General features: G+C 55.4%; 1 protein-coding gene across 9 annotated transcripts; it reads right to left on the bottom strand.

Moving 5' to 3' along the window:
• Window positions 1-7,084: 7,084 nt before the first annotated feature.
• Window positions 7,085-23,562, bottom strand: VEGFA (vascular endothelial growth factor A). 9 transcript variants are annotated; one of them, XM_017547395.1, is made up of 8 exons: window positions 22,443-23,562; window positions 19,371-19,422; window positions 16,121-16,317; window positions 15,244-15,320; window positions 14,863-14,892; window positions 12,966-13,037; window positions 11,668-11,799; window positions 7,085-9,025 (listed from the first exon to the last, which is right to left on the bottom strand). In XM_017547395.1, exons 1-8 carry the CDS (start codon window positions 22,506-22,508, stop codon window positions 9,004-9,006), a joined length of 648 nt encoding a protein of 215 aa, XP_017402884.1. In that variant the 5' UTR covers window positions 22,509-23,562; the 3' UTR covers window positions 7,085-9,003. The 9 variants fall into 9 exon arrangements, with proteins under 9 accessions (XP_017402884.1, XP_017402885.1, XP_037601270.1 ...); XM_017547396.1 differs by having other exon boundaries at window positions 12,984-13,037; XM_037745342.1 differs by lacking the exon at window positions 22,443-23,562 and adding an exon at window positions 21,656-21,767.
• Between the last annotated feature and the right edge of the window lie 938 nt (window positions 23,563-24,500).

Genomic DNA, 24,500 nt, shown 5'->3' with positions numbered 1-24,500 from the left:
TTTCACAGATGACAACTGCAAAGGTTACTGTACTAAACGCAGCTGACAAGCTGTTGGAGCTGGGGCTGTGTTCGGGGTTTGAGTTTTGGACCTCAGGGCTCAGAGTTGCAGCCGGGATTTGAACCCAGGCAGTCAGGCTTGGCCAGGCCAGAAGTGACCCAGTGTTATCAATTCTGGGCTGCCACATAGAAGGCTATTAATAGCCACGAGGTGTTTATTGCTAAATAGTCAGCAGCTCCCAGAGGCCAGCTCCAGGTCATGGGACTACAGCCAGGTCAGTCCCCAACCCCCAGCCCCATGGGGGCTCGTCCCGAGATGCTGTCTCCCCCAGCTGGGCCCCAGCCTGCTCTGGGAACCCTTACCCAACCAGGCGGCTGCCCCGTGACTGGAAATGGTGACCCCTGTCACACTTGTGTGTGCGAGCCCGTGTGGATGTGCCCATGCAGAAGAAGATCTATAGCAAGAGTCTCAGGAAGGGAGTGAGGATGCCTCAGGAGGGCATCTGCTGGGGCCAGGCCTTCCCCACCACTCCCAGCCTCAGGGGCCCAGCAAGCCCTGCCATCCTCTCTTTCTCAAGCTGGCCAGGAGAACAGCTGGGAGGAAACCCTGGGGAGTGAGTAGGGGAGACATGGCGTGGGGGTGGAGATGCCTTTGGGAGTCAAAAGCATGTAGATAAGCGAACACCCTCCCTGAGTATTTCCCCAGAAGACATCCTCCTGTGGCCTCCCCAGGAGATGGCACCTCCCAGATCTCAAAGTCCCAGGGAAAGTCTTTCCAACCTGGGTCCCAGAGGCCCCTCCGTACCTATATAAACCATGTCACCTAAAAATCCTGGAACAGGCAGGTTTTCACCATGAGGAAGCTTCTGAAGACAGCCCTGGGGCATCCATCCACTGCAGCCTGGCCCAGGCAGCCCTGCCCAGCCTCAGCGTTTCTTGCCCAGAGCACAGCTGTGTGTGCATGAGGGTGGACATCTGGCCTCCTCCATCAGACTGGAGGTTCCCAGTGTGTCTGGGGGACAGAAGAGAAGATTGGCCATGCATTCTGCTCCTGTTCATTTGTTCATTAATTCCACAAATACTCATGCAAGCCCACCTTGTGCCTGTCCCTGGGTTCAAAGCCATAGGGCATCATCCCTACCAGGAGTGGCTCCCTCCACACCGTGTTTTCCCTTCATCCCAGCCCCTTTCTCTCACTGACAGGCTCCAGAGCTGAACCTACTCCTGCACGCCTCACTCCTCAGCAGGAGAGTAAGGATGTATGCTTGCAAAGATGGTTATAAAATCCAGCCAGACCATTGTAGGATTTTTTTTTAAGTGAGAAAAAAGCCTGACAAACAACCAAAATGTACTAAAGGGGTACTCAGAGAGGAAAAGGCATTGGCGTGGAGACTAGAATAACAACATGATGATAATGACCTTTTTTAAGGACACCCTATGTACCAGTCACTTAACAAGTTATTTTCACATGTCAATGTCACTTCATCCCCTCAAACTCCACCATGTAGGTATTTTAGAGGTGAGAAAATTGAGGTGCAGAGAAGTAATTTCTCCAGTGACAGACCCAGGATTCCAATCTAGGTCTGTCAGAAGTCTTGATGGGACTTAGGGTGGCCCAGATTAGGCTCTGCAGAGGCATCCAAGGAGAGGTGCCTATGGGTCGACCTCACAGGGCATCACCCCACCTCTTCAGAGGCTTCTAACCCCAGGAGAGCCGGTGGAGCTACAGACAGGGAGCAGGGGAACAGCCTTCCTGCAGGAAGTCTGAGGAGCTGATGAATGGGGTTCTCAGGCCTCTCTGGTAGAGAAGACAGGAGAAGCCCAGGAAAGGGACACGTGCTGGCATCTGCTCCACTTGGAGCTGGACCCATAGACTGTCAGGGAATGTGTGGGGAAAATAGAGGCCCAGGCTGGTGAGCCACGCATGCCTGATGACAAATGTGACAGAAGCCACATGAGCACGTGAATGCACATTCAGAGTGGAGGGGAGGATGGGGTACCAACGTCCGGTGACTCTGAACAGTGCAACAGACAAGTGGAGGCAGGGTGGTACCTTCCCGAAACTAGTATCTAAAGAAATGTCTGAGTGCAGAGGCTCTGTCTCCTCCCTCAGATTGGATACTCTGTAAGGACCTGGAGCATCCTGAAGACCAGGGCCATGTCAGTCCTCCCTGAGACTGGGAACTCCCTGGGAGCAGTACTTGCACTTCCCTCATAGAGAGACTAACTCCCCAAAGGCAAAGGCAGCCTTTGAAAATCTTTGTCAGATCCCGGCCACCTCTTGTCCTGGGAGGCTCAGGCCCAGCCTTGCTCCATAGGCACCTGTGCCTGGTGGGCCCTTTCCTCTGCATCACTGCTGCCTTGGTTCTAGCTCTTCCCTTTCCGTGTCATCACTTCTGTCCCCTCCTCAGCAGATGCTCAGTCAAGCCCTGTCTTTGCCTTGCATTTTCCTTTTCTAGGCAGATTATAAATATTTACTGATGCCTTCCCTGCCCTCCCCTAGTCCCATGTCCTAATGGACATTGTCCTGCAGAGGTAGCTGAATTATCTCTCTCCCGCAACTCTGAGGTCAACCTGGTGGGGCCTTCCAAGGGTCATCCCATCCATCCCCCAGTCTCTAGGCTGGCTCATGCTAAGTCCCCTCCTAGTAAATGAGAGACCATCCTACATCAGGGCATAGTGCATATGGCTGGCATTCCACAAATGCTGGAGGATGAGGGGGAGACGGGAAGAAGAGGATTCCATAGTCTTTTTCTCCAAATCCCTCATGCTGTGCTCTCTGGCAGTTCTTCTCATACTCTATCCTCTATCCCCCATGCTGTAGGTGAGGCCCACTTTCTCTTGGTGACACTCCAGTGGAACCAAGTCACTCTCCTCACTCTAGAAATTAGGACAATACTTTGTCCTGCCTGGGCCAGCCCTTACCCTGAGTCTTTCCACCAAACTTGCCACCATGGCAGATGCCTGGTCTCTGATTCCCTTCTAAACACATCCTTCTTTCCTTGAACATCCCTCCATCCATTAAGATCTTCGTGAATACCAGTTACACCTTGTTGATGGGAAGGGACAAACACCCTAATCCCAAGGAAATGACTGTTTTTTGGATGGCTCAGTTATTATTGGGGAGTAACAACCACCCCAAAACTTAGTAGCTTTAAACAACACAGTGCATACGTTTGCTTATGACTCGCTAAGCAGGGTTGGCTTCTCTCCACTTCATGTGTTGTTGGCTAGAATGGTTCACCTGGCGCTAGGGAATCCAAAGTGACTGAATTCACACGTCTGGTGCCTCAGCTTCTGGTGGCTGGAACAGCTGGGAGTTGGCTGAGCCCCTCTCTCTCTCTATCTCTCTCTCTCTCTCTCCCCCCACTTCTCTGTCTCTTTCTTCCTTTGTCTCTCTGTCTCTCTTCCCCAACTCTCTGTCTCTCTCTCCAGTAGAGAGTAGAGTAGCTTGACAGTTACAGCCTTGCAGCTGCCTTACAAGAGGACAAAAATGGACACTGCAATGCCTCGTAAGGCCTAGACCTGAAAGTCCCAGAATATCTCTTGTGCTTTTTTTTTTTTTTTTTTTGAGACAGAGTCTTGCTCTGTGGCCAGGTACCAGGCTGGAGTGCAGTGTTGTGATCTCGGCTCACTGCAACCCCCGCCTCCCAGGTTCAAGCAATTCTCCTGCCTCAGCCTCCCGAGTAGCTGGGACTACAGGCACACACCACCACGCCCAGCTAATTTTGGTATGTTTTGTAGTAGAGACGGGGTTTCACCATGTTGGCCAGGATGGTCTCAATCTCTTGACCTCATGATCCGCCTGCCTCGGCCTCCCAAAGTGCTGGGATTACAGGTGTTAGCCACCACGCCCAGCCTTGTGTTGCATTTTTATTCAAAGCAAGTCATAAAGCTGGCCCAGATTCAAATAGCTCGACTTCTTGGAGGGGCGCGGCATGTGGGCATAGGGATGGGAAGAACTGTTGACAGCCATATTTGCACACTGGCTACCACAATGATCCTAACACATGAAACTGATCCAGAATCACCAAATTTTGTATGGATCCACCCATTAGCCTTGCAGGTGTTGTGGGAGGGAGGAGAGTGGGCCAGCAGGCTCTCCAAAGGCCTTTCAGCACTGTGAGCAGGATGGGCAGCTGCTTGGAGAAGGGAGAGTCTCAGGCTAGGCAGAGGAGAAGGAGCACTGTGTAGCTCCAGAGAAAACAGTGGCCAGACCATGGGGTGTGAGTCTCACAGAGAGGAGATGACCTGGGAAGGCAGGGTAGGCCCTGGGACTTGCTTAGGTCTTGAGAGATCCTTGAGAAAGGCTCCAGTGGGGTATGGAGCAGGTCTTATACAATTGGGGGAGGTGGCATTTTCATGTTCTCCTTCTTCTCTCCATGGTTTATTTCAAGGCTGTTTCTCTCATCTAAGGCCATGTGTTGCAATCTCTTGCGTGCTTAGGTTTCCGATCTTCCACTGACGAGCCCTAGCCCCTAGAGACATCTCTTGCTTGCCTCGCCTTGCCTTACCACACTTGGGGAAGTCTGGATTTCAGTCCTGGGTTTGGCCACCGCTACATCCTCCCCCTGTCCCACTTTTCTTCTTGCCTGTTTGTATTCAGTCTAGACGATTCATTTTTATTTGTTGATGTCCTGCCCTAGCCTGGGGCAGCTGTGGTGTGGTGAAAAGAGCACTAGATTCGGAGTCAGGAAAGCTGGTTTAAATTCTGGCTTGGCCATTTACTGGCTGTGCGTAAATTCGGGCAAGCTATTTACCTTCTCTGGGCCTCCTGCTTCTCATCTGCCAAACAATCATAATAAGCCCCATCTCCAGGGTGGCTAAGAGGAGACAGTGATGAAGAAGCCTCTGTTCTAATCCCTACCAGCTGACTTTGAGCTCACTTCTCCTAGACAATCCCTGCTCAAGTCCCCACCTGTCCTGCTAACCCTCCACCAACCACTCCTGGCATTTCTGTAGAAATCCTGTACTCACCTCCATAGCCTTGGGATGAAACTCGCAGGTCCAGGGCTCAGTGTCAATAATGTCAGTCATTTAACAAATGTTTATTGAGCACATACTATGTTCCAGGCACTGTTCCAGGAGCTGGAGATACCATGAAGGAAACAGACAAAAATCTCTTCCCTCATGGGGCTTGCATTCTAGTTGGGGGAGACAAACAAAAGGGGGAGTACATTTTAAAGCTACACTGTCAGAAATGATAGCCACTAGCCATGTGTAGATTAAGCACTCGAAACGTGGCTACAACCAATTGAGACACGCGATAAGTATCAGATTCAAAGTTGTATTTTTTTCTTTACACCTGATTTCTGCCCTTGGACAGATGCAAAGACTTAGTATCAAAAGAATATACAATTTCTCATTAATAGGCTGGGTACAGTGGCTCACACCTGTAATCCCAGCACTTTTGGGAGGCCGAGGCAGGTAGATCATCTGAGGTCAGGCATTCAAGACGAGCCTGACCAATATGGTGAAACCCCAGTCTCTACTAAAAATACAAAAATTAGCCAGGCATGGTGGTGTGTGCCTATAGTCCCAGCTACTCGGGAGGCTGAAGCAGGAGAATCGCTTGAACCCGGGAGGCGGGGGTTGCAGGGAGCTGAGATCAAGCCATTGTACTCCAGCCTGGGCAACAAAGCGAGACTTTATCTCGGGGAAAAAAAAAGCACCTGCCTCCCAGGGCTGCCGTGCAGATTCAATGTTAACCAATGTAGGGGCTGGCACGTGGTCAGTGATTGGGAAAGGACCACTTACTAGACCAAAAGCTGCCTGAGGCTGAGACCTTGCACGTGCCTGCGCTGCCAGTCACCAAAGCCGCTTCCCTACCCTCAGCGCGATTCCTCCAGTAAGACTACAACAGCCTCTCTGCTCCCCATACTGTTGCCGGGCACCTGTGGACAAGTGTATCTGACTGGGCCACTCGTGTTTAAAGCCCCTCAGCTGCTGCTCATCCCTGAGAGGCCCTAGGCTCTTGGCATGGTGCTGTAGGCTCCCCTGGCGCTAACCCCTGCCCATGTCTCCAGCCTCCACCCCCCACCCACTCCCTGGCCAAGTGCCACCTTCATGCCTTGCTCACACTATCCTTTCTGCCTAGGTTGCCCTCAACCCTTTCACCTCCCTCCCCCTCTGTTCTCCCTACCTTCAAACATCCTCTAGGCGGCCTAGAGATAATGTCATGAGAAGACACCACCCCCAACACAACTCCCACCCCCAACACAACTCCCACCCCCAAACTGGATCAGATGCCCCCAGCACATTTTATTTATTTTTCTGCTCACGGATTTATAGTTTTTTGTCTCCTCACCCACTCACCCTCACCAGATCCTTGAGGGGTGGAACTGCATCTTATTCATAGCAGCATAATGGCTGGCTCAATATTTATTCAAGCCATATTTATGGTTTACAAAAACAAATGAGAGGCTAGAGGAAGTAAATTTGGAAGCACTGCTCTTCAGTGCCAAAGACCTGGACAGGTGCCACCTTACCCAGGAGCAGGACATAAGAGAAGAGCTTATGCAGCAAGGTGGGGCAAGGAGTCCCATCAGTGGCGACCAGAGCTATGGGTTTATCTTTCAGAGGCTCAAGGAGCTCCAGGGTGTAACTATGTAAGATTAAGTTACACCCTGGAGTCACAGCCCTCCAGCAGCATCCCTTGCTCACTCCCAGCCAGTCGCAGCCAACAAGACTCCCACAGCTGTACACAGCTCTCTCCTGTCTCCCGGGCAGCAAGCTTGGAGACATGGCCAGTTCCTTCCTTGGCCAAGGCACAGAGGCCTGGATCACCTAATTCTTGAAGGCAGCACTACCTATTGCAAGGGTCCTTGGTTCCTGTCTGATGAGCTGTTTCCCCCGCTCCACCCATTCCCAGAGCTTCCCACCTTCTATATCAAGACAGGATGGATGGGTTCCCCCATGACCAGCTCAGCCAAAACGGAAGGACTTCACCCCCAGCACAAGACCTACACATTAGACACACCATTCCCAGACCCAAGAAAAATGCCATGTTCCGCAAAGGAAGAGGGAAAGGGGTGGGAGGAAGTCTAGAGCAAGGATTCCATGGAGAAGGAGAAACCAAGAGGAGCTTTGAGATCAGAATTAAATTCTTTAATACAAAATGCTTTTTTTTTTTTAAGATATATCTGTATTTCTTTGTCGTTGTTTAAAAATAAATATGTACTACGGAATATCTCGAAAAAACTGCACTAGAGACAAAGATGTGATGTTAATATCTTTTCCCCACAATTATTACGGATAAACAGTAGCACCAATAAATAAATGATAACAAATATTAAAATTAAAAAAGGAGAGAGATTTAGTATGTAGAATTCTCTATTTTTTCTTGTTTTGTTTTTACATATAAAAAACAGAATAGCAATGTCTATTTTATCAGAATCACATATATACATAAACATATATATATATATACACACAAATACAAGTTGCCAAATATATATATAGTATGTAGATGTATATTGAAACCTTATTTCAAAGGAATGTGTGCTGGGGAGCCAGGGGAAAGGGGAGGGCAGCGCTGAGTGTTAGCAAAATTAAATATGTGTTCAAGATAAGCTAGTGACTGTCACCGATCAGGGAGAGAGAGATTGGAAACATGAATTTTATATACAAAAACCAGTACAAATAAGAGAGCGAGAGAGAGCAAAAGATACATCTCATAAATAGTTGAAATTAAATATTAACCAAGAATACTGAAAAAAACCCTACTCTTTAATTAAATTAACTGTTTTAATTTCTAATTAAAAAGGGATATTAAATAAGTACCGTATACAAAACACTTTCTCTTTTCTCTGCCTCCACGATGGGCACGTGGATCCTGCCCTGCCTCTCTGTGCCTCGGGAAGGGAAGGGCCAGGGGATGGAGGAGGGTCAACCACTCACACACACACAACCAGGCCTCCTGGGGGGACAGAACTAGTGGTTTCAATGGTGTGAGGACATCAGGTCCTTTTAGGCTGCACCCCAGGAAGGTGAGCAGAAAGAGGATGAGGGTGGGTCCCAGGAGGAGGAGCTGTCATGGGCTGCTGCTTCCAACACGTGTCTCTTCTCTTCGCTGGAACATCTGTCGGTGGCCTCCTGGGCAACTTGGAAGCAGGTGAGAGTAAGTGAACGCCGCCCAGGCTCCTGAATCTTCCAGGCAATGCCCCTGGGGATGAGATTCCCATGCAGCATGTGGAGGGAATCCCCAAAGCACAGCAATGTCCTGAAGCTCCCCAAACTCCTAGTCAGAGCCAGTGTGCTCACCCCTGTACCTGTCATATGCCTTTCTGTCCATCTGACCCAGGGGAGAGGCTCAGCGCCAGGGCTGGGTTTGTCGGTGTTCCTGAAAGTGGGTCATATTTGCCCCCATGCCCTGGCCTTGCACATTCCTGGGCTGGGGAGAGGACCCTGGCCCAGCCAAGTGGGACAAAGAAAAAGATCACGCCAGAGTCTCTCGTCTCATCCTCTTCCCTGTCAGGATCTGAGTGGGAACGTTCCCCTCCCAACTCAAGTCCACAGCAGTCAAATACATCCAGTGAAGACACCAATAACATTAGCACTGTTAATTTAAAAAAAGAATATATATATTTTATATATATAAAATATAGATATTTATTTTTATATATATATAATATATATATATATATAAACGTATGTATGTGGGTGGGTGTGTCTACAGGAATCCCAGAAATAAAACTCTCTAATCTTCCGGGCTCGGTGATTTAGCAGCAAGAAAAATAAAATGGCGAATCCAATTCCAAGAGGGACCGTGCTTGGTCACCCGCCCGGGAATGCTTTTGCCGGAGTCTCGCCCTCCGGACCCAAAGTGCTCTGCGCAGAGTCTCCTCTTCCTTCATTTCAGGTTTCTGGATTAAGGACTGTTCTGTCGATGGTGATGGTGTGGTGGCGGCAGCGTGCTTTCTGTATCCATCATTCTGTGTCAGTCTTTCCTGGTGAGAGATCTGGTTCCCGAAACCCTGAGGGAGGCTCCTTCCTCCTGCCCGGCTCACCGCCTCGGCTTGTCACATCTGAGGGGAATGGAAAACGAAGGCTGGAGTTAGGGCCAAGTGAGGGGGCTTGGTGACGAGGCAGGCAGCCTCCCCATTCCTGGGGGCCCCTGGGTCACTGCAGCTTCCGGCACCTTAAGAGCCCAGAGGACAGGAAGGTGTGGTCCTGGGACAAAAAGCCCCAGTGTGAGAGCAGCCCCAGCTCCGCCCTCAGGGAGCCCCAGTCTGAGCAGCAGCTCCACTCAGGGGCTCCCAGTCTGCCCTCTGGAGCTCGCAATCTACTGAGACAAGACAAGGACATGGGAACACTTTACAAAGCAACAAATGAACGGATACCAAAGAACAGTCCCCACTTGACATTTTAAGAGCCGAGGGGTGACCAGAGCTAGATGAAGTTAATCAGAAGAAGCTCCCTGCTGAGGACGTTTTTCAGTTTGGGCCCTAGGGGCTGGTATGGGGAAGAGAGTGGGCAGAGCATCAGGCAGAACGCCTGAGGCAGAGAGGCTTGGCTGGATGGCCATCGACAGCAAAGGCCTGCCCTGGGGATGGGAGGCTCCCAAAGGGGTAGCGTAGAGCAGGAGGCCCCAGGAAGGTGAAGGAACATCTCCATTCCCCGTGTCCCCTCCCAGTATGGCTGCAGGCCTCCTCTCTTGAGCTGGTTAGAGGCTGCAGTCCCAGGTCCCCGGCTCTTCCCTTTCCAATATGCTGCTTCACTTAGGATGCGGAGAGATAGTTCTGCAGTTTCGCTACTCCTGCTGAAGCAAAGGGGGCCTCCCAGAACTTTCTCAGCATGCTCCTGCCCCTGGACTGATTGTAAGGAGGAGGCAGAACAGGCCCTACCCTTCTGGGAGCCTGGAAATGGGAGTCCTAAGCCTCCAATTTTGGAAACTGATATTCACAGATCCAGCCAACTTGGGAGTTGGGTAAGGAATTAGGAGGTTAGGGTAACTTCAGTTAGCTCCAGGTCACTTCACACACACACCCATCTGCAGGATTATCACCAAAAAAAATCCTAAAATGTCAAGTCCCTAATCTTCCCCAAGGACCCCTGGGGAACTGAGACCCCCCTCATCTAGACCTGAAGTTAGGCAGAGCCCCCACCCCCAGCACTAATATACACCTCTTGGTTTTACATAGGGCTAAGACAGACAGAATCCCATACCAACTACCCAGGCCTGGTTCCCAGCATCCCCTGAGCACCCACAAGCCACAAGAACATTGGTGGGGAAGGGGAGACTCCCCTAACACAGACTTGGGGTGTGCTGAGGGTGCCTTGGCCCTGTCTGGGGAATCCTCATAAAAGTCCTGCCTCCCTAAGTGAAGCTTACCCTCACTCCCCAGGGCCTCTCTCACTGAGCACAGGCAAACTGGTATAAAGAACACAGGCTAAGGCATCAAAAGATTGCCAGCCACCAGTCCCGGCCCTGTGCTCCTGGCCTCGCCCCCCTGAACTGAGGCCTGCATTCATTCATTTGATACTTCCCTGGTCCTTAGCATGGACAAGGGACAGAGGTACAGATGCCTGGGGCCCACAAAGGTAACTAAACCAGGCCCAGGCTCCTGCAGTTCACAGTCTAATGTCAGGAGAATGGGCACAGAACCCTCCCTCCACGCATCCTGGGAGCACTTGAAAATGTGTGGGCTGCTTGGGGTTGTCACCATGACTGGTGGAGGATTAAAGTTATCAAGTGCTACAGCTCCTTCAGTGTGTAGGCAAAACTGCCCTGTCCTAAACCAACAGCCAGAGCCCTTGCCCTCAGGGAGCCCTAGTCTGAGGGGGGAGACATGGCCCAATCCTCAGGGAACCCCAGTCTGAGGGGGGAGACATGGCCCAATCCTCAGGGAGCCTCAGTCTGAGGGGGGAGACATGGCCCTATCTTCAGGGGGCCTCAGTCTGAGGGGGGAGACATGGCCCAATCCTCAGGGAGCCTCACTCTGAGGGGGGAGACATGGCCCTATCTTCAGGGGGCCTCAGTCTGAGAGAGGAGACATGGCCCTATCCTCAGGGAACCCCAGTCTGAGGAGAGAGACCTATCCCTGTCCTCAGGGAGCCCCAGTCCAAAGGAGGAGACACAACCCTTTCCTCAGGGAGGCCCAGTCTGAAGCGGGAGACTCAGTCCCTTCCCCCATCGAGAAACACTGAGTGAGTGAGAAGCTCAGCCATGCAGACTTCAAAGGGCCGAGGCCAGGCCCGGGAGAGAGCCGTGAGAGCAGACCAGGCCCCGTGAGCGCGGTGAGAGCGTCTATGCTTTGTTGACATTGTCCACACCTGGAATCGGCTTTCAGCTTCTCAGCATTAGTACCAGAGTAGTAATAACATCAGGACCAACAGCCACTATGAGCAGAAGGACCACAGGACACAACACACAGCTTGCGTCCACACCACCACACTAAGCCACACCAGCCTACCACTCAGGCAACCAGGCCAGCCTCAGAGCAGGCCCCGCCAGGCTGGATCAGCGCCTGCAGCCCACCACGGGGCCTTAAAAGCAGAGAAGGCAGCAGTCATCAGGCAGGCAGCTAGAAACTGAGCAAGCAGCTGGCCCCTCTCAGGCGCTCTCTCGCTCGCTCGCTCGCTCTCTTTCTCTCTCTCTCTCTCTCTCTCTCTCTCCCCATCTCTGTGTGATGCCCCTCTCTGACTTGCTCGCCCTCTGGGAACCAACCTGCAAGTACGTTCGTTTAACTCAAGCTGCCTCGCCTTGCAACGCGAGTCTGTGTTTTTGCAGGAACATTTACACGTCTGTGGATCTTGTACAAACAAATGCTTTCTCCGCTCTGAGCAAGGCCCACAGGGACTGCAAAAAGGCAAAAGGAAAGACATCTAAGCTAGAGCATCAGCAGAGAGAGAGAAAAAAAATCACCATGCAACACCCCCTAACACATCCACAGCTGCACCCCCACCCGGCTGGTCAGCCCCCACGCCCTTCCACACCCTGGAAGGATCCGAGCACTACAGCAGAAGATAGAGAGAGCAGCAGAAAGAGGCAGCACTGGCTAGGACACCTGCCACAGGAAGAGGCGGGCACAGGCGGGCAGAGAGTGCAAGGAGAGACTGCCATGAGGGGCAATGCTGTGTCCCTGGGCGACAAGAGTGAGTCTCAGGCCAGAGGGACCCAACCTCTGCCATCCCCATCTGAGCACGCTTGACTCTTCACCAGCTGGGAATGGCAATCAAGGGCCACTGAGATGGCAGGGGCCACCTTCTCCCTGTGCACTGGCTCATGCCCAGGCCCCTCCACCAAGGTGGGCTAAAGTAGGGTGTGATGGGAGGCTAAGCCCACAGGCAGTGTCCACAGGCCAGGCCACTGGTGGCCAGAGGGCCCAGGGCAGGGCCCACCGTAGCCTCCAACCCAGAGGAAGAGACCACTCTACAGGGAGCCCTCTGCAGGTGCCATGGAATAGGGGGCTCCCCTCCAGAGGCCCCAACTCCATGAGGAGCCAGGGCACTTCCACTAGAGGAAGAGAGGCCGCCACATGGCGTGTGATCCCACCCAAGCTCCTCCTTTAGCTGAGGAGCCATTCGACAAGCCACCTTGGGTCATTCACAGCCCTTCTTGGACCACGTCTGCCCTCCCCACCACCCTCAGCTTCCAGACGAGTGCAGAAGCCTAGAGTAATGGAAACCAGTTGGGTGAGCAGGCACCCGTGCCAACATGGGTCCGGCCACCAGTGCCCAGTGGGTGAGAGAAAACGGGTGCCCAGCCAAGCCAGAGTCTCCACCCTCAATCCTCCAGGCCTGCTCACCCCCCATTCACCCAACCCTGGACCAGCAACGCCACCACCAAATCTACCCATTGGTGCCAATTAGTGGAGTGAGAGTGAGAGAGAGACAAGGGCCACGGGGATGAGTGCCAGGGAGGGACCAGGGGAGGGAGGCAGGGTTATGGGGTACAGCAGGTGGGAGCTGGACTGGGGGCCAGGGAGGCTCCAGGGAATTAGACAGCAGCGGGCACCAACGTACACGCTCCAGGACTTATACCGGGATTTCTTGCGCTTTCGTTTTTGCCCCTTTCCCTTTCCTGGAACTGATTTTCTGGAAAATAAAAAAACAGAGACAGAGAGAGAGCAGGGGCAGTGGGGGCGGGGGTGGAGTAAAAGAAGCAGTGAGGAGGGCAGGGATGGGGGAAGGACCAAAGCAAAGCCACACAGGGCGGCTTCCTGGAGGAAGTGTCAGGAGGCAGGTGGTCTCTGGGAAGGCATGCACGGCACACACAGGCGTGTCTGGGCAGCAAGCACTCGATGGCTCTTTCTTCTCCTCACACTGGCCACCCTAAGGTGGCAAACATAGCCCCTGACAAGGTGAAGGGTGGGAAACCGAGACTGGGTAGAGGGCACAGGACGCAAGGGTCTCCATGCTGACAGAGGCTCCTGGTCCCCGGCAGGGGGCAAAGCCCGAGGGAGGGCTCTTTGCCCAGCAGCCCTGTCCAAGTCTGACCCTGAAGGTCAGGGGGTGACGAAAGGTAGGCCAGGCTTCAGGGAGAAGGTCAGAGAGCTGCCTGGATGGGGAGCAGGAGTGGGAGGGCAGGCTGAGCTTCGGGCACCTTCTGCCTTCATTTCCGAGTGCAACAGAACCTCTGGGAATCCCGGCGTGGGGGAAGCGGCTACTTTGAGAGCTGGCACAGAACCAAGAGCAACACAGAAAAGCAACAGCCTGCTCAGCACGACCTGAACTGGGAGGCACGGCCGGTGTCCGGGAGCCCCGGGCAGGCAGCAGGGTGGGGTGGGAGTTAGGGAGGGCTGGGGAGGAGGAGCCTGGGCGGTACTTGGCAGGGAGTTCTCTCCCCAGCCTGTCAAAGCCTGCGACACCATCTCACCAGACTCTCTTCCGAGCCCAGGCGAGCCCCCTACCCTCCCCGTGGCAAAGCAGTCATTTGGGGAAACGGGAAGCGGGCAGGCTGTGGCCTGTGCCCCTCAAGAGAACCAGCGCCCTCCATGCCTGCCAGGCCCGAGAGAACACACCTCAGCATGTCTGTCACAGGGAAGAAAGGAGGGGGAGAAGGGACCAGAGAGGGTGAGTCTGTCCCCCTTAGGAGAAAGCAGCAAAGGGTGGAAGGAGGGTTTCCGCATCCTCTCACTCTGGAAGCTGCGGTCTGAGGGAAGAGCCAAGGGGGTGAGGCCGAGGGGACTTCAATGTCCCCACAGCACTGGGGGCAGACAGGATGGTGTGGGGAAGGGGCAGGGCCCGGGTACTCTCTCTCAGTCTCTCTTTCCCTGCAAGCTCCAGCCGATGCCAGCCGCCCACCCTGTCTTGAAGGCTTACTGCCACCAGACCTCATCCCCCCACCATCCTGCCCGACCCTGAACACTGAGCACTCACGAGCCTCTGAAAATGACCAACATTCAACTTTTTCTCCCTGGCCAAGAGGGCCGTGTGTCTGCCGCCTGCTGCCGACAGGAGGGCCTGCGCTGAGAAACACCCTCCCGCCGGCCTCACGTCCAACTGCACCGTCACAGCAGCCACCAAAAGAGGCTGTTTCCTCTGCCACACAGAAGCTGGCCTCTCTGCCACCTACACCCTCTCCCCACTGTGGGTGCCCCAGAGCAAGCCAGGAAGTCAGTGTCCATATTGCCCCCTGACACACCGAAACAGCAAGTCCTGCCCAGGAATGATCCAGAGACCCAGAAGGCATGGTCCCTTCCAAAGGAAGTGCCAGGCTCCTGGCCGGGATTTCTCACTAACCCTAGAGCATCACCCTGGAGTTGGAACCATCCTGTTGTGGCTGCCACCACAAGTCCCCCACAAGACCAACTCCCTGACCCAGGGAGGCCATGAGAGCCCCCAACAGAGGTAGCCAAGAGCCCCAGATCAAGACAACCGGCCACGGAAAGGGAGAAGTGCTAAAGTCAGGGCCACTTACTTTTCTTGTCTTGCTCTATCTTTCTTTGGTCTGAAATGGGTAGGGAGAGAGAAAAGAACAAAACAGAAAAGGGTTAAGACAGTGATGACAATGATAAGGGATAATAACAATAATAACCACAGTAAAAACAGCATTTATGATGGAGCCACTGTTTTAATCTCCTCGTATATAACTTATTTAATCCTTATAACAAGGCTCTAAGATATACTACTATTGTACCCATTTTACAGATGTAGAAACTGAGGCACATTGAAGTAAAATGCCCAAGGTCACGCAGCTGGAAGCTGGACATGGGTTAACAAGTACAACATGCTTAACCCTGGCACAGACCAGGTGCCCTGCGGCCACTTGCTGATAATGAATCCATAACTACATCCTCACCTGCATTCACATTTGTTGTGCTGTAGGAAGCTCATCTCTCCTATGTGCTGGCCTTGGTGAGGTTTGATCCGCATAATCTGGGGGGGAAAGAAGCAGATCACAGAGGTTAGTGACCCAGCCAGCCAAACCCAGATGGGACAACCCTGGGGCTCCTGTCACTCAGCACCCAGGGGTTCTGCAGAGCAGGGATGGGTGGTGGAGGCAGGGAGGACCAAGAGCTCTGCAGGAAAGAGGCTCAGGCCCACCCCAACTCCCCCAACCCTGTTGGCCTCAAGGAGCCCTCATTCCACTTGAGGCCAAGACATGGCTGCAAGGGTTGGCCAGGCTGGGAATTCAAATCCTAGATTCTTACCACTCCCCATGCCCTCCCCTTCTTTCATCCTCCCTAGGCCTCACCCTGACTCCCAGTAGATACCCAAAAGCAACCCCCTCCTTGTGGCTCACAGCTCCCTCCCACCCTATCTGGGCTGAGATGTGCCCCATCACCAGGTAACACCAAAAGACTTTTTAAACTCTCCATGGACCAGGTTCATCCAGCTTCCCAAACAGAGCCCTCAAGAAGGGAGGGCCCTCTGGATTCTCTTCAATAGAAGAAGAGAGGGGCCCCCTGGCACAGGCACCCATCTGCCCCCTCCTGAGCCCAGGGGGCAACCATCAGTGAGGAGGAGATGGTTGGGGCTTGCTGAGATCCTGGGCTGGGAATGCAAGCATCTTCTCCACAGAAGGCAAGACAAGACCCCAGCACACCTCCCCTGTGCAACTCAGAGGCAGGAGCTGGGCAAGGCAAGTCTAGCCAGGAAAGGACCTGGGACCACCTGTTCCCAAAGTGTTACACCCCTCCCTATGCCCCCTGCCCCCACTTCCCAAAGATGCCCACCTGCATGGTGATGTTGAACTCCTCAGTGGGCACACACTCCAGGCCCTCGTCATTGCAACAGCCCCCGCATCGCATCAGGGGCACACAGGATGGTTTGAAGATGTACTCGATCTCATCAGGGTACTCCTGGAAGATGTCCACCAGGGTCTCAATCGGATGGCAGTAGCTGCGCTGGTAGACATCCATGAACTTCACCACTGCATGAGAGGCGGTGATGCATGAGCCCAGTGGGTGACACAAAAGATGGCTAGCCCCTCTCTCCACCCAACTCTGCAAAGCCACTCCTCAGAGCTTCTGTATCAGGCAAGTCCTTCCAAAAATCTAACTTAAGTCCCTCCTACTGTGTTTAAAGCACTTCCCTCAGCTTCCCACCATCCACACTGGTGAAAGCCTGTTTTTATTCCAGAGATCACACAAGGTACTCAAGTTCCAAGGGACATGGCCTGCCACATCTGATCCCGCCACCTCACTGTGACAGCTGAACTGAATCCTGGGTCAACCTCGATGACAAAAGACAGTTTGACTGTGCGTACACCCCATGGGGATACTCTAAGCTTCCCCTAAAAGGAGGAAGAGCCAGCTTTGCCAAGTTAGTCTCATTTCCTACAACTCCCCACAACCACTACCATGACACCAAATGCACCAGCAACTATTTATTGAGCACTTACTACATGCTGGGTACTGTGTACATTAGTCTGCAGCTATCATCTCATACAAGTGTCTCCACATGGTACCATTAGACACTACTGAGATTCCATTTTACAGATGGGGAACAGGAGGCCCAGAAAGGCTAAGTAACTTGTCCCAAGCCCACACAGCAAGCAAGTAAAAGAGTGAGAATTAGCTGACATCAAAGTGTTCCCAAGCCTGTATCAGGCAAAAAACAGAGGAGGCACCGTTCCCCCTGCCAGTCCCCTTCCCCAGACCTGAGCTGAGAAGGTGGTGGCCATCAGCCCAGGGGCTGGGGCCGCCTGGAACCAGCAGGTGGCAGTGGGCGGGCACGCTGTGAGAGCCCTGCCAGACACTGATAACCCCGCCCAAGAGGGCAAACTGCTTGCATCATGGAAAAAACAGTGCTGCCACTGTAGCCACGAAACATTTCTAGAAGTTGATCTGGAGGGAGACCAGGGTAAAGACAGTTTCCCAGGCTGGCGGCAGAGCCTGGGGTGCACTGGAGCATGAAGGGGTAATTCTGGGCCACAGGGGTGGAGCCCTTGAGAATAAATAAATGCAGGACTCCGGCATGACTATTCCAAACTGTGGCCCAGCCTGCCACTCCCATCACCTCCCCCCCCGCCCCCTGCCCCGGCAACACCACCACATAGCAATCCAGCTCCTGAAATGGGTTCCCTACACAGAGGGAATAAATAACACCTGGCCAGTGAGGAGGCCCAGGCTCTGGCCATGAGTTGGTGCGACCTTGGGCCAGTCCCTCCCGTCTCTGGGCCTCCAACTCTGCTCAACTGTAGAAGTGGGTTGGGCTGATCTCTGAAGACACTGAAACAGGCTGAAGAGGTGGAGTTTTGTCTTCCATTTCCAGCCCTGGGAACAAGTGCTCTTTTTTCAGCCTGAGTAATACGAAGTTTAGAACTTCACCAAAGCATCTTAAGTGTATGCCCAGTGGACTTCCACCGCGGCTCCCAAGCCCCACCCCAGAGACCACATCGGGCCTCCCCCTCCCTCCTCCCTCCAAGGTCTGCTTTCCAGAGGAATAAAGGACAATGAGGGGGGGTATGTACACAACAGGTTGGTTGGGAGGAAGGTGGGGAGAAGGCCACAGGTGTGAAAACAGAAAGAACAGCAGGGAACCGAGCCCGTCCACTGCCTCCTGTGAGGTCTCTACTTTTATCCAGACCACCAACAGGCACAGAATCCTTCTCTACCCACCAAGGGTTACGGCAAAGCATCATCACAAAGAGTGAAGGAGACCCGAAGTCTCAAAAAGTCATTTTTTAAAGCCAAATCAACAGAGAAGCAGATGGCCAATCAAGAAGTTTGGAACTGCCCCCTTCATCACGGCTGGAACAGAGGAGGGCGAGGCTTGCGGCCCAGGAGTGGACAGCAGAAAGGTCTGGGCCGGGCAAGGGGTTGGTAGATGAGGGTAAAAAGACCTGGGGTAGGAATTCACCGGAAAAGCTTCTCCTTGGAATCCCCAAGCCCCATGGGAGGTGGAAGGGAGCAACCCCACCCGCACCCTTCATCAGGCAGCCACTCCTCCAAGGCGGGCTGGCCTCCGCTGCCCGGAGAGCACATACAGGCGCGCCAACACCAGGCTTTCCTGGTTTTCCTTATGTATCGCAGACAACCTTTTCTCCAGCAAACAAAGACCATTTGTCTTGCCTCTCCCAGACCAGAGACCACTGGGAAGCTGAAAGGAGTGACTGGTGCACTAGAAGCAGGGGGCCGGTCAACGGCTGAGTAGCCAGGTCCTAGGCCAAGGAAAGGGCTCCTGGGGTGGGGAAGGAGGAGGTGGAACAGGCTGGGCACCACCAATGCTGGCCACTACCCAGCTATGCTGGATTTAGGTCAGGGAAACTTGCCTAAAGGAAGACCCCAGGGCCTTTCCTCCCCGGAGGTGGAAAGCACAGGCCACAGTCAGTGGTGGGGAGAGCCAGGGTGTCCCCAGAGAAATGGGAGGATCCAAACCACAGCGGAACAAAAGGCAGGCGGACTTGGGGTTGGGCAGGGGGGCGGGGCGCCTGGGAGCTACAGCCAGCCCTCTGCTGGCCTGGGAGGGAAGTTCACAGCGTCCGAACCTAGTCAAGTGGGGCTTTCTCCACCGGCAAAGAAATGCAAACCAGGGAAAGGAGGGGAGATCCCATTAGGCTGAGCCCTCTGCACCTCCAGCTCACACAGGAGGGGTCACAGTTCCCGTGAGTGGGACATGCCTATATAGGAAATGACGCTGAATGTCCACCCTCCCCCAGGAGCTAGGGAAGACAGGGACACTTTTCCCAGCATCTAGGATCCCTGAACACTGTCTTCTTGGTCTGTGCTCATGGCTCCTTCTCTGAATAAAACTGTACTGGAAAGAGCAGAAGAAAAGGGCAACAAGTCCTATTTCTAGCAGAGACCTGAACAGCAGAGGGTCCTCACAAAACAGGGTGAACCTCATGGGACCCAGCTTTTTCCTTCTTGATCCTCATATTCCTGTGCCTCTTCCCCTTCCTCCCCACAGAAAAGGAATTAGGCCGTCCACCCATCCCCTGAGAGGACAGGGAACCTCCATCCAAGAGCCAGGGGGACTCACCTTCGTGGTGATGCTGCCCTCCTCCTTCTGCCATGGGTGCAGCCTGGGACCACTGAGGACAGAAAGAGAGCAAGGCATGGGCAGGGGCAGGGACCGGGGCCAGGGTGCACAGGCCCAGCCACCCAGCCCCTCCTCCCTCTTCACCTCCCTCCCACCCACAGCCTCTGGCTTCTCCAAGTCTTCTGAGTCGACGAGGACACAACCGGGGGTCCCCCAGGACACAAAATATGCCCACCACTCCTAGACTGCTCCAATTATGAACCCGAGGAAGTTAAAGACTAACCAGATGTTGGGGGCTGGGGAGCTGGAAATGCAGGAGGAAAATCCCAGAATGCTTCGTTGTCCAAGTCCCCTGTACCCTCCCCACATTTCCCTCTCCTTGCTCTTACGGTCCCCCGATTCCCTGGTCCAAAGCCATGGTAAGTAGTAAGGTCAAACAGGAGGACAAATTTGGACTGGGGCAGGAAGGAAGGACTGGGGGTGAGAAAAACAACATGGTGACCTTCTCCTGCTGACATGACAAATACCAGGGTGAGCTGGTGTTGGAGAGGGAGGGGGGTGCTGAGGACCGAAGGGCACCAACCACCCTCCCCCATCCAAGCTCTTTTAGTCCTTAGGAACAATCCGGCATGCCCACAGGTTACTTCGAGGGGAAAAACTCAGGAGGAGACCCTAGGGGAGGAGAACCCCATATTCCTCCCTGCACAAATCTCTCCAGAGCCTCAATAGATTTCCAAAGCCTCACCAGTCTCCTATTCCCACCTGTTCGCTGGTTTCTTCTCCCTCCCAGGGTGAGGAGGTCCCAAGCCCCTCTCACCTGGGCACCTTCTTCAAAATGCCACCAGGGAAGGCTTTTATGCCTTGGCACTGCCCAGCCCCTAGGGGGCCCCCTGCACCACCTTAGGCCTGAGGCCTCCCTTAACCCTCCCCACCCCCACATCATTCCTCCCCTCCCCAGAAGCTGTGAAGGTCAACACACCCAGACATGCGGACCTGGCAGCACCCAAAAGGAAAGCCTTCTGCCAGCCCTTCCTGAGGGTCCCTGGCTCTCACAGACTCCCCTCCCGCCCAGCACTCACAACCAGAGGGGCACTAGCCTATGAAACACCAAACCCTGCTGGCGGGAGTTCCACTGTCCCCCACACACCCCAAATGCACCGCACTCAGGTCCCCCAGCCCTGCTCCCAGAGAAAACCAAGGTCACACAGGAAGGGGTCCTTACAGGAAGCCCCTCTCAAGAGAAAACAACAGCTCCCAGGCTTCCAGCTGGACACCTCCCACTGAGGCTCCCTCAGGGACCCCTGGATTCTGCACCTCAGCCCCTCACCCATTCCCATGACACCCCCTGGCTTCCCCCTGACAATATTCTCCCTGGACCCTTCACTCCTCCTGGGCCCCAATGAGGAAAGGGGACAGAAATTTCATACCCCTTCTAAGGCCAGGGGGCACAGGAGGGGCGGTTCTAGGCAGGCAGGGGCCAGGTGTCCTTCTCTGGGGGCCTCTGAAGGTCACACTGTGGCCAGGCAGCCACTCCTCCCCCTCCTCCCTACTTGGAGGCCTGTAGCCAAGGCCTTTGTGCCAGGGTCTGAGGAACTTGTGGTGTTAGCAGCGACCCCTGTCCATGGCTTTCCTCTCGCGTCCTCTCCAAGGGGATTCTGGCTGAGGGAAGGTGTCAGGGAGGAGCGAAAAGGGACCCCTTCGGTGGCTTTCGGAAGCAAGCTGGGTGGGCAAGTTTAGAGTTCCAAAAAACCACCTGCTCCAGCGCTGCCTTTCACCAGGACAAAGTGTGTGCAAGGCTGGCAGGAGCTCCTTTCCAGGGTTCAGGAAGGACTATTCCCATGCTGCTCGTGGCACAGCAAATTTCAAGCCATTTCTCCAAAAGGGTAAAGTGGAGCAATGACTCTCTTTAAACCCTCCCTTCACCCACTCCCACGAGAGCTAAAGCACAGCTCACTCGGGACTGTTGGGGAGGGAAAGGAAGCACACTGTCACCAAGTCGGGACTTTCGGTGGAGTGTGACAAAGCGCCCGGTGGGCTCCCGCGCCACGACTTCTGACAGTGATCATCCTTTCCCCGGACTCTGGGGCCATAAAGGGGTTAGATGGATCTTCTCCTCAGAAAGGAATGAAAATAAAAGGGGTGACAGGGGCTTCTCTCCATGCTAGAGAGGAAATGGGGAAAGAGAAGGGGCGTCAGGAAATTCCTCCTAGCACTGGGCAGGGGTAGGATCCGGAAACAGTGGAAAGGGGTAGGGATGGTTCTTCGGATCCCCGGGCTGGGGCTACCTCGAGAGGTCACCTTCCCACGGAGGGCTGGCGGGGGGAGGGGTGCCGCTCGCCACTCCGGGCTCCCCATTCGGGCAGCCGAGGCTCGGGAAACACGCGGCCGGCCAGGCCCGGGCTGATGTAATCGGCTCCGCGCCGCGCGCGCCCGGCCGGGCGGGGGAGGGCGGGCACCGAGCGGGACGCGAGCGGGGACGGGCGGGGTTGGCGCGGCGCAGGTGGCCCAGCAGGGAGGGGGGTCCCCGCAGCAATCCACCCCAAAACTTTTCCCAAACTCGCGGCAAGGGCCAAAGAGACCGAGTGGCAGTGACAGCAAGCCCCCTCTCCCTCCTGCGCCCTGCCCCCTCCACGCTCTCTGCCCTCCAGCGGTCCAAGGTCCGAGCACCCCCCTGCCCGCTGATCTCTGGCTCCCGCCCCGGCTGCCCGGACTTCCAGATCTGCGGGGACCAGCGGCCAGGAGCAAACTTCAGCCGGCAGCAGCAACGCAAGCCCAGCCCCCTCGGCCTCCTCCTCCGGCTCCCGCCCTCGGCTGGTCGGCCCAGATCGTACGTGCGGTGACTCCGGTGGGTGGGCAGGGCCCGCGTGGGCGGTGAGCCTCTCTCCGGGTGCCCTCCCACCTAGCGCGCGCCCCCTCCCCCTGCACCTACGACGACAGAGGGGGACGCCGCACGCCTGGTGCCCATGGACCCGCGTGGGGCACGGGGCCCCCACGCGCGCGCTCGCACGCACGTCCCCAGTCGGGAGAGGCGCTCGCAGCGGCCCGCGGCGCCAGGCGGGCACGGCCGCTTACCTTGGCATGGTGGAGGTAGAGCAGCAAGGCAAGGCTCCAATGCACCCAAGAGAGCAGAAAGTTCATGGTTTCGGAGGCCCGACCGGGGCCGGCGCGGCTCGCGCTCCCTCTCCGGCTCGGGCTGTGGGGCGGCCCGCTCTCCTCGGTGCCTCGGTGAGCTTCTCTTCCTCCCCGGGCCGAGGCCCGGGCCAGGGCCTGGGGCGCGCGCGCGGCTGGAGCACTGTCTGCGCACACCGCCGCCTCACCCGTCCATGAGCCCGGCTTCCGAGCACCGAGTCGCCACCGCGGCCCCCTCTCCTCTTCCTTCTCTTCTTCCTCCTCTCCCTCCTCCGGCTGCGGCTCCTCCCGGCTGGAGCTAGCACTTCTCGCTGCTCCGCTCGGGTCGGCTTCCCCGGTGCGGACCACGGCTCCTCCGGAGCGAGAACAGCCCAGAAGTTGGATGAAAAGTTTCAGTGCGACGCCGCGAGCCCCGAGCCCCTCCACCCCGCCTCCGGGCGCGGGCTCCGGCCCCTGCCCGCGGCTCGCCTCAGCGGCCACTGTCTGCCGCCGGCCGGGGAGGAGGTGGGCGCTGGGGCTGGGGGCGGTGTCTGTCTGTCTGTCCGTCAGCCCGACTGGTCCGCTGCGGGATCCCAAGGGGGAGGGCTCACGCCGCGCTCCGGCGGTCACCCCCAAAAGCAGGTCACTCACTTTGCCCCTGTCCCTCTCGCTGCTCGCACGCCCGCGCGCTCTCTCTGACCCCGTCTCTCTCTTCCTCGACTTCTCTCTGGAGCTCTTGCTACCTCTTTCCTCCCTCTCTGCTGGTTTCCAAAATCCACAGTGATTTGGGGGAGCAGAGCAATCTCCCCACGCCGTCGGCCGGATTCAAGTGGGGAATGGCAAGCAAAAATAAATTAAAATGGGAAACAATACAGTTTTTAAAAAACGTTTAAGAAAAAAGAAGGGGGATAAACCCCGGATCAACGAATATCAAATTCCAGCACGGAGCGCCCTGGCCGGTGATCCGCTGACCGGTCCACCTACCCGCTGCGCTCCGTACAGAGCGCCGGTGCCAGCCCCCAGTGCCACGACCTCCAAGCTACCCGGCTGCCCCAAGCCTCCGCGATCGTCGGCTATCAACCGACTTTTAAACCTAAGCTGGCTCCGCCCCGCCGGGACCCGCCCCGGGGGGCGGGGACAAGCGAGCCTCGCCCCCTCCACGCGCGGCTCAGACCCGGGCGCTGCGGACGCCCAGCGAAGCCTGGCCCCCAGCCCGCTGCAATGAAGGGAAAGCTCGACCCCCACCAAGGTTCACAGCCTGAAAATTACCCATCCGCCCCCGGAAACTCTGTCCAGAGACACGCGCCCGCCGGGCATTGGCGAGGAGGGAGCAGGAAAGTGAGGTTACGTGCGGACAGGGCCCGAGAGCTATTCCCTCCTTGCTAGGAATATTGGAGGGGGCAGGGGAAGGCGGAAAGCCGGACAGGGACGGGTGGGGAGAGGGAAACACAGATCTGTTGGAATCCTGGAGTGACCCCTGGCCTTCTACCCGCTCCAACGCCCTCAACCCCTACACGCACACACTCACTCACCCACATTGACACACACGTCCTCACTCTCGAAGACGCTGCTCACGGCATTCACCCAGTTTCCCTGTGGTGGCCGAGCGCCCCCTAGTGACTAACGTCTGCACACCCCAGCTCTGGCTAAAGAGGGAATGGGCTTTGGAAAGGGAGTGGGGGGAGTTTCCTCCTGAACCCCCCCAGTTCTGACCTCTCAAACAGCTGCATGTTTGGGACTGGACTTGCTTCATGTACAGAGAGCCCAGGGCTGGGACAGGGGACACAGTGTGTCTATCTGGACAATGTGCCATCTGGAGCCCTCATCTGACCTGCAGACATCAAAGTGAGCAGCAGCCAACAGGCTGAAGTGACTGGGGTCCTTTGGGAAGTGTCCAGGGATGCCTCCCTGGGGAGAAGAATTTGGCACCAAGTTTGTGGAACTGAGAGCGGGAAGCTGTGTGGTTCCGGGGTTAGTCAGTGACCGGGAGGGAAGAGGACCTGTTGGAGCCCACGTATGCAC

This window comes from Cebus imitator, unplaced genomic scaffold (assembly GCF_001604975.1).
Source record: "Cebus imitator isolate Cc_AM_T3 unplaced genomic scaffold, Cebus_imitator-1.0 Scaffold197, whole genome shotgun sequence".
In the NCBI taxonomy this organism is placed as follows: domain Eukaryota; kingdom Metazoa; phylum Chordata; class Mammalia; order Primates; family Cebidae; genus Cebus; species Cebus imitator.
Note: the sequence above shows the minus strand (reverse complement) of the source record. Positions and strands in the feature narration are given on the sequence as shown.

Coding starts and splice junctions, on each gene's coding strand:
- VEGFA (XM_017547395.1), bottom strand. CDS start 22,508: ATGAACTTTCTGCTCTCTTGGGTGCATTGGAGCCTTGCCTTGCTGCTC. Junction 16,318..19,370: donor AGGGCAGCATCACCACGAAG/GTGAGTCCCCCT, acceptor CCTCTCATGCAG/TGGTGAAGTTCATGGATGTC. Junction 9,026..11,667: donor TTAAACGAACGTACTTGCAG/GTTGGTTCCCAG, acceptor CATTCCCCTCAG/ATGTGACAAGCCGAGGCGGT.